The sequence below is a fragment of the Anoplopoma fimbria genome, chromosome 7 (genome assembly GCF_027596085.1).
Source record: "Anoplopoma fimbria isolate UVic2021 breed Golden Eagle Sablefish chromosome 7, Afim_UVic_2022, whole genome shotgun sequence".
Classification (NCBI taxonomy): domain Eukaryota; kingdom Metazoa; phylum Chordata; class Actinopteri; order Perciformes; family Anoplopomatidae; genus Anoplopoma; species Anoplopoma fimbria.
In genome coordinates this window covers 20,726,346-20,735,971 of record NC_072455.1, presented here as the reverse complement: position 1 = coordinate 20,735,971, position 9,626 = coordinate 20,726,346, and the positions used below count along the sequence as shown (strand labels likewise).

At 46.3% G+C, this 9,626-nt stretch overlaps 1 protein-coding gene across 2 annotated transcripts in view; it reads left to right on the top strand.

Moving 5' to 3' along the window:
• The first annotated feature begins 677 nt into the window (after positions 1 to 677).
• pcdh7b (protocadherin 7b) overlaps positions 678 to 9,626 on the top strand; it is a 102,020-nt gene continuing 93,071 nt past the window's right edge. Inside the window, exon 1 of one of the 2 annotated variants that reach the window (XM_054601768.1) lies at positions 678 to 3,752. In XM_054601768.1, the coding sequence (XP_054457743.1) occupies positions 678 to 3,752 (3,075 nt within the window). The remainder of the gene's footprint in view (positions 3,753 to 9,626) is intronic. The other variant, XM_054601769.1, reaches the window with a different exon arrangement.

Sequence of the window (9,626 nt, the reverse complement as noted above, 5' to 3'; positions counted from 1 at the left end):
GCAAACCGGACAGGTCATTTGCTTCATATATTCACATCCTCAACATCGGAGAGTTGACAGGCTCCGCAGACAGACAGACAGGCAGGCAGACAGACAGACAGGCAGACAGGCAGCCCATCGCCGGCTTGCTGAGTTTGGGTAAAGTGTTTGGGCATTTAAATGATCCACTGACATATGTGGACACACCGTCGGACAGAGGAATATAGCAGCCTCACCCAAAGAAAGAAACAAAAAACACAAAAGGAGATTCGAACCCAAAGACTGTGAGTAAAAAACAAAAAAACGGCTGCATATGGGACTGAATTCACTTTCTGGAGAGATGATTCTCGGACTATAAACATTTTGGCTTTTACGCGCATTTGGAGAAGGCGCGCGTAAGGTGAGTTTTTGATATCATTGCGTTTTTTTTTTTTCTTTTTAATACTAAAATAAGGTTCAAATCATCTGGAGGAGGAAACAAGCAGTCACAGACCAGAGCCCCGTGCACTGCAGCAGGAGCCATGTAGGAAGCCGTCCGGAGGATGAAGAGAGCTCTGCTCGGTATGAAAACACACATCTGGTTTTATTCCATATTCGGAGTCTCCCTGCAGTGATTCAAATCTTTTTTTTAGGGACATTTTGTGTTTTTGTTTGTGTTTTTTCAAATCTAACTGGACATTTTTTGCAAGAGGAGAACAATGAGGACTACTGGTGCAGTGGACTATTTGTTCTATTGCATGCTCATCCTGCAGCTCGTGCATCAGCCGGCTGCCAAGCAGGTGCTCCGGTACCGGTTGGCTGAGGAGGGACCGGCCGATGTGAGAGTCGGGAACGTCGCCGGCGACCTGGGCATCGTTGCCCAGTCCGGCGAGGTGACATTCACGCTAGAGTCAGGCTCAGATTTTTTCAAAATAGACAACATAACAGGTGAGCTCACCACCAATGAGAGGCGCATAGACCGTGAAAAATTACAGCAGTGCCAAATGATATTTGATGAAAACGAGTGTTTTATAGATTTCGAAGTGTCAGTGATTGGACCAGCACAAAGCTGGGTCGACCTCTTTGAGGGAAAAGTCATCATATTAGATATCAATGATAACACCCCGTCTTTCCCATCCCCTGTCCTGACACTGTCTGTGGAGGAGAACAGACCCATTGGAACCCTTTATCTGCTGCCCACAGCCACAGACAGAGATTTTGGCAGAAATGGAATAGAGCGATACGAGCTTATCCAGGACAATGGGGAGAACTCAAGGCGCTTGGGCTCTTCTGGGGATTCATTCTCGGGGAAGAGGAGATTTGATGAAGGCGCGAGCCGGAGCAGCGTCTTTGAACTGCAAGTTGCTGACACTACCGATGGAGAGAAGCAGCCTCAGCTCATCATTAAAGGGGCCCTTGATAGGGAACAGAGAGACTCCTATGAGCTCACACTGCGCGTACGAGACGGAGGAGATCCCCCTCGCTCCTCTCAAGCCATTCTGAGGGTGATGATCACTGATGTGAATGACAACAGCCCTCGGTTTGAGAAGAGCGTGTATGAGGCCGACCTACCGGAAAACAGCTCCCCTGGTGCCCCCATACTGCAGCTCAAAGCGGCTGACGCAGACGTGGGGGTTAATGGTCAAATAGAGTACGTGTTCGGGGCAGCCACAGAGTCAGTGAGGCGGCTGCTGAGGCTGGACGAGAGCACGGGGTGGCTGAGTGTGTTGCACCGCATTGACCGTGAAGAAGTGAGCCAACTGAGGTTCACAGTAATGGCCCGTGACCGAGGCCAGCCCCCCAAAATGGACAAGGCCACTGTGGTGTTGAACATCAAGGACGAGAACGACAACGTCCCCACTATAGAGATACGGAAAATTGGACGCATTTTCTTAAAGGATGGCATAGCCAACGTGGCTGAGGATGTGGTGGTGGACACACCCATTGCCTTAGTTCAGGTGTCCGACCGTGACCAGGGGGAGAACGGCATCGTCACATGCACAGTGGTCGGGGATGTTCCCTTTCAGCTCAAGCCAGCCAGCGAGATGGAGGGAGAGCAGAATAAAAAGAAATATTTCCTCCACACGTCTGCCACGCTGGACTACGAGGCCACACAGGAATACAATGTGGTCATAGTGGCTGTGGACTCGGGAAGCCCTAGTCTGGCAAGTAATAACTCTCTTATCGTCAAAGTGGGCGACACTAACGACAACCCTCCTATCTTCAGCCAGAATGTAGTAGAGGTGTCGTTTCCAGAAAACAATGCCCCTGGCGAGAGGGTGACAACAGTGGCAGCCATTGACGCAGATAGTGGGAAGAATGCTGAAATAGCCTATTCCCTAGACTCATCAGTAAATGGGATTTTCTCTATCGATGCAGACAGTGGAGACATCCGGGTAAACATCATTCTGGATAGAGAGCAAACAGAGCGCTACGAATTCAAAGTGATAGCAAAAGATAAGGGCATAAACACTCTGCAGGGCTCCGCAACCGTGGTCGTCCTTGTGGCGGACAAGAATGACAACGAACCAAAGTTCATGCAGGATGTGTTCACCTTCTACGTCAAAGAGAACCTTGAGCCAAACAGCCCCGTTGGCATGGTCACAGTCATTGATGCAGATAAAGGCCAAAATGCAGAGATGAGTCTTTTCATCGAGGAGGATGGAGACGTTTTTTCCATTGAGAATGACACTGGGACTATTTTCTCCACCCTGTCCTTTGACAGAGAACAGAAAACTACATACACGTTCCGTGTCAAGGCCGTGGACGGCGGTGATCCTCAAAGAACCGCCACCGCTACAGTTTCACTCTTAATCATGGACGAAAATGACAACGCACCCACTGTCACTTTCCCAATAAACAGCTCCTACACCCTCCTCCCTCCCTCCAGTAACATCAGAACAGTAGTCAGAACTGTCATAGCCACTGATAGCGACCACGGCGTCCATGCCGAGTTGAACTACAGCATCATCGGGGGAAACCCCTTCAAGCTGTTTGAGATTGATGGGGGCACTGGGGTCATTTCGCTGGTGGCAAAGTTGGAGCTGAAGCACTATGGCCTCCACAGGCTGGTGGTCCAGGTGAACGACAAGGGCACGCCTTCACAGAGCACCACCACACTAGTTCACGTGTTCGTTAACGAGACACTTTCCAATTCTACAATTGTGGACGCCCAGGTGGCTAAGAGCCTGAGCACGTCCCTCAACACCAACATTGCCGGTGACCCCAACTACGATCTGAGCAAACAGCGGCTAAGCATTGTAATTGGAGTAGTTTCGGGCATCATGACCGTTATCCTCATTATTCTGGTTGTCGTCATGGCCCGTTACTGCCGCCCCAAGAACAAGAATGGCTACGAGGCCGGTAAGAAGGATCACGAAGACTTCTTCACGCCACAGCAGCACGACAAGTCCAAGAAGCCCAAAAAGGACAAGAAGAAACAGAAGTCCAAACAGCCGCTCTATAGCAGCATCGTCACCGTAGAGGCCTCCAAACCCAACGGGCAACGCTACGATGGGGTCAACGAGAAGCTGTCGGACAGTCCTGGCATGGGTCGCTACCGCTCGGTCAACGGAGGGCCGGGGAGCCCAGATCTGGCGCGGCACTACAAGTCCAGTTCACCGCTCCCCACCGTCCAGCTTCACCCGCAGTCACCGACAGCTGGGAAAAAGCACCAGGCAGTTCAGGACCTGCCCCCTGCCAACACCTTTGTTGGCACCGGAGATAACATTTCCCTTGGATCTGACCACTGCTCTGAATACAGCAGTCAAACTATCAACAAGTACAACAAACAGGTAAGAAGACACATCTCCATGTTCTTTTTTTTTTTTTTTTTTCTCCCCCCTCCACCACTCTTAAATGTCTTCTGTTTCTTCCTGTTAGTGTTCTCTCTTCCATAATGCTTTCTGACAGGGCTAGTCTCAGTAGTCTTGTTGCCTTTATGGTGCTAATGTGTGTCAAGTTAGCGGTATTGATCTGTTTTGGTTTGGAGTGCCATTCACATGTAATATTGAAAGGGAAGAAAAAGGTTTTAGCTTATCTTAGGAAGGGGATATTGTTACCACTCGACCAAACTCCTCAGACTTTTCCCCCCTTTCATCACGGCATGTGTTGAGGCTGCCTTTTTCCGTCTGCGGTGTCACATCGACTAAATTTTGCAACTACGTGTTGTAGTGCTGCAGACAGCTCACATAAGGGTTTGGTTTGCAGTTATTTTATCCCAGAGGGGAGCGTGCCAGGGGCTGGCTACGCTCCCCCTTCAGCCATGTCAAGTCCTGCCCTGGCCTTCTGTCTGTGACAAGGCTGCCTTGTCTTCCAGTGAAAGAGAGCAAAAACAAAAGAGGTAAAAAAGGGAAAAAGGTAGATGTGAGGTGAATGCAACACAAACATGGCTTTGTGAGCTTTTGTGAGTCACTTTTTACAGTCTCGACATGAGTATGAACATCTGGCCAGGAAGTCTTATTAACATTCTTCTGCACTTCGGGGTCTGCATCAATTCATTGACCTAGCAGAGAAATTGGCCGTTTTTATATCACCTACCCTATTGTGCCTCGGCTTCTTTTACTCCCTTTATCCGTTTCCCTCATATATAAATGTCGGCCGCCTTCTACCTGCTTTTTCTTCCGCTCTCCTCCACCCTCCAGCTAGTCTTACCTCCCTTCTTGTCTTTTCTTCCATTTGCAGTGCTGGAAAAAAAATAAAAGATGTAGGTGGCATGATGTGATATTCAAATGTGGGCTTTTATCAGTTCAATTTTTTATATTTTTTGTCTTTCTTTACGCTGTGATGTGCAACAACAGCAAGAAACAAAGTTAATACATAATGGAGTCAGTTGATTTGCGTTTTTCGGGAAAAAGAACACTATTGTTTTATGTTTTTCCACGGCAGTCTAATGAATTATTGATCTTTCTTTTACGTGGTGTCAGCACTGCTCTTTAGAAATCTGGAGTGCTGTTTTCTCTCAGTACACAGCTGGATTGTTCCTTTTTTCCCTCCATTTTCTGTTTTTGATCTTTTCTTTCTTTTTCTCTCGCCGTATCTTTGTTCATGTTGTTTTATATTCTATGCCTACTGTCGCTCCTCAAACTCTACTTTGGCCCTATGTAGTTCATCTTTGCATGCCTTGCATCCACCCGTGCTGCCTCTATTCCCACAGTTTGCCTTTTTCTCTGTGCATTTTTTTTTAGCCTCCGCCACATCATACCCTTTACAATGGTGCTCTCCGCCTTGCTTTTTTTTTTTCTTGCAGTGGTTTCTTTTTAAATCTCCACTCTCATCTCTCTGTATCCCTCTTCCTTCCCCTTTTCTATTACTCCTCTCAAATCATTTCACTCCCCTTTTTACTTCTCCACCTCCTCTTCCCCTGCTATGTCTCTAACAGCTTCTAATATGGTGTATTCACTGAGCTGCTTCCCAGAGTGTGAGGAGTGCTGTTGCTTTCGGATGTCTCCTGCATAATTAAAAGGGCACTCTATTTGCTGCTGCGGCAGCAACATGTATTGTGTGTCACTATGCTCCACTTATATAATTATTTATTTACTCTCTACATTAATGCTGCGGTAACTTTTATGGACTGTGTTTGTTAGAAGACAGTGTCATGGGAAACACCATTATGCACAAAGAGAATTTTCCTGTGACTCTTGTTTGGATATTTCAAATTGTAATAGTGAAGAAAGTGTTTACTGGTCTACCGGGCAATATCGGCCTTGTTTATTCGTTGGTGTAGCCTGTTGGGTATTTAATACACAATAACTAGCAGGTTTTTCAAATAGCCTTTTTATATCCCATGGGCTCAGTAAATACTCACTGTTGATCATACATTATGTTGGGGGTGAACAGGGTGTTATTTAATGGCTGCACAAGCGAGCTAATTGAAGAGAAGGTGTGTGTTCATGTGCTCCAATTATGGCATTAAACAGCCACCTCTGTATTAGATTAAGTAGCGAAGCGGTCACACTCTCGATTTTAGTTGACGTCTAGAAATATTCTGTAGTCACATAAGTGCCACTACAGCTAAAAGTCATAATAAAACACTCAGCGACACTCGTGGTCCTCAGTTAAGGGAACAATTTGTGCAAGATCTAGATTAGTGGTTGATGCCGTCAACGAAAAACAGTGACATTATATTATTATTATTATTATTATACTTAGCATTTTTCTTAGAAAATGGTATGCTTTACTTTCTTGAGATGTATTTTTATTATAGACATTATAGTTTATATTTGATCTTTTCATCACATTCAGCTACAAATGAGGTTGAGTGTGTTTAAACTGTGTATGGTTATGATAAGTGATGGTAAAGGAGGTTTTTTTTCATTGTGTGTGTGTGTGTGTGTTTGCACAGACACTCCCTCGCCCACAAAACCCTTCTCTTTTACCACTCCCTCTCTTTTTGTCCATCTGTGGGAAGAGATAGAGACAGGCACAAGAAAGACGGCCCTGTTAGCTGCATAGAGAATGGCCCCTACTGTTCCACAAGGGACTTCAGGGGTCGGGCGGAGAGAGAGAGAGAGAGAGAGAGAGAGGGAGAGAATAGTGCAGACCATTGACTGCAAGGTATCGGGTGGCGTCTTTTTCTCTCTCCTCGCCTACCTAATCTTACAATAACTGCAGAGGCAACTTGCTCGGGCAGGTAACCAAGCAACTGAGGGAGTTAATCGGCGAGGCGAGCCTCTCTTTTCAGCCCATCAGACATTTAAGCAGTCATTAAGCTGATCTAACGGTGAGGGAGAAGCCAGCGTGTCACCCAGCATCTGTTGAGGCTTGATCAGGAGGGGCAACTGACTTGACATTTCATCTCTTTTCTTTAACTCCATTGATTAAGACTTTCTTTCTGTATATCGCCGTGTGGCTAAATTACACTTGTTGGTCTGTCTGCTTCTTACATACCCATGTCAAGTCCTTACATCTGCACACTGATGAGTAGTGCATGCACTTAACAGAGCACTTAACTGTATTACTTTTGGCAGTAACTTCTGTTGTACCCAGTGCCAGAAAAATAATGCTGTCCAACCGTAATGTGGCGAGGAATGAAATCACTTAGCCATCGAATTAGCACAAGCCATCAGCTTTTGTTTTTTATCATTGCACTTCAAAGCGCCACTCGTTGCCCAGGTGGATCACTTTTAATCAGTGGTGAGCCACAGCAGCTTGTATTCTGTGCTCTCGCCGCGTACGCCCCTCAGGGCAGGCAAAAAGCCCCGGTCCACACTCTTATACCAGGTTGTCCTGCCTCAGGGCTGATGCAGCACGCATAACTGGACATTGTCCTGGACCCAGCACCCAGCGTTCACCACCCGTGCTCTGGCCAGCTGTTCCGTCCTCTGCATTGTTGTAGCTGAAATACAGCCGAGAAGCATTGGATTTGCACAGGGCAAATCCCTGCACCGCCCAAACAATATGACAATGCAAATAGGGGTCACCCGGATGGTGTTTGTAGCCAAAACATAGGAAGTGAGTGCCCTTCAGGCTCCGGGCAGATCAGGAAACCAATATGGAAATGTATTGGCCTCATTTGATTTAACCAACTCAATGTAGCTGCCTTAAACACCTACGAAAAAAGCCACAAATGACCTGATTGAAACTCACAAAAGCCCCAGTGCTGCAGCATTCCAGGTGTCCCCAGTTTAATAGAATCACCTGTACATGCCGACACTGTCCAAACCACTGTATCTGTGATGCTGATGTGATTCTTTCAGCTTAGTTTCAGCTAAGTAATTGCGTGATGAGAGGATCACCAACATATCAACAATGTGTGGCCATCCCCCACCCTCGATGGTGGCTAATACAGGTCAGCCTCCGAGTAAGCAGACAAAGTAGTCCCTTTTCTCAATCATCAGCAACCTGACTTTCTATGGCAGTATGCTGCAAAATCATGGAAGCAATCTGCTTGAAAACTGTTTTCATAGCAACTTCACTGAATGTCAGGACGAGGTGCCAAAGGTGAAAAAAACACAATCTGGAAATCTTGCATTCCGTAAGAAATGAAATTATCTGCAATGAGCTGGTTTGTTTATTGCCACATTATTATTATTAGCGCATGCCCTTTTGTGTGGTGCCCCGTACCGCCAACTGTGGCTAATTTTATCAAAATTGTTTTTGGATCTATTACAGCTTAATTCAATCTACAGCTGCTCGGGCTTTTGTTGTTTACGTTATGAAAGGAAAATGGAAGGAGTTAGAGTGCACGGTAATACTCGTGAAATTGCAGCGGGCAGCATTTTCTGCTATAATTTGGTTTGGTGATTTGAATGCGTTCGCTCTAAGGCAATTACTAATCTCAGGATTAGACTTACCTGATTCGCCATCAGAAATGGTGGGGACCGAGAGAGGAAGTCAGAGAGCAATTGGGACAGCTGGTTTCTGCTATATTACCCTGCATAGTATGTTAATACTGCATCTATAGGGGAAACCATGAAAAGTGTTGCTTCATTTCTGTTTCTTTGTCTACCCCTCTCTCCTCTACATACAATAGATGAGAAAGGCAGCTCTGCTTTTTTTTCCCCCACATGGAAATAAATACTCATGATTGAAGGAGCCCCAACTCATTCGCCAACATTTGTCATGATAAGATGCCAGAATACGGAAAATAGGGGGGGGGGAGGAACAGACGAGGAATTTAAGCCGCATGCCACCTTGATTGCTCTCCACGCTGCTGATTGTAAGTGGCAGTGTCGGGGATGCCACCTTCTTCTCGCCGCTTCTTTCAATTTGATGTCATCGAAAATGGAATTTCATTTCATACGCGGCAGCGATCGCATTAGATAGGGGCTCGCCTGGATGAAGCCGATTCATTTTTGCAGATTTGCCTTTCCTGTGGCACTATCAATCATCGCATACTCATCATATTGCAGACTTGTTTTCCGTGGCAATTTTTTTTTAAGGAGGAGTTTGTACAGTAAATTGACTTTTACAAGGCTCGCAAGGTCTATGATATGCTAGCCTTGTTGTTTTCTCTATAGCTGTCCTCTTGTATCGACTGCAGAAGATAGAACCGACTAAATGAGAACATCGCTGAACTCCGCTTGCTGCACGGCCCCGGGGAATAGTTCTCTGTCGGCGAGCTGGATCACAACACGGATCAGACGTGAGGCTTGTTGTTTGTGAGACTAATAGGCAAAACAATAGTGCTTTGTTTACCGTGACACTGCACCTCATCAAAATTGCAAAACTGTCTGGCAGAGTCAGTCCCATATTGATGTGATTTTTTTTTTTGTTTTGTTGTTGTTGTTTTGCTGAAAAGGTCACTGGCCATTTGTTCTCTGGATGTTGATTCAAACAGGTGGCGGATGGGTCTATTTTTTTCCAGATTCTCTATTAGCAAAGTTTCTGTTTACCTTCTTCTCCCTCCGTCTAATGGCTGATGTAGCAGATGGATCACTCCCTGTCAGTGTTGCTCACATGAGTACACGGTGTCAAGGGAACTGCCAGCAGGGATCGCGGCCCACCCATCAGGGAGCCGGCGATTTAAACCCCATCCAGCATCCACTCATGTTGTGACACGTGGCCTTCGTGGAAAATGAGAATAAAAGCCATGAAAGCCAAGACACGTGGAGTCATGATTTAGCCCCTTAAGCACCACCTTTTGCTCCCGAAACCAACTGTAAAGCTCTTCAGCGCAGAACTTGTTTGTTACGCGGAGCTGACAGGTGAAGAAAAAGACACTTGAA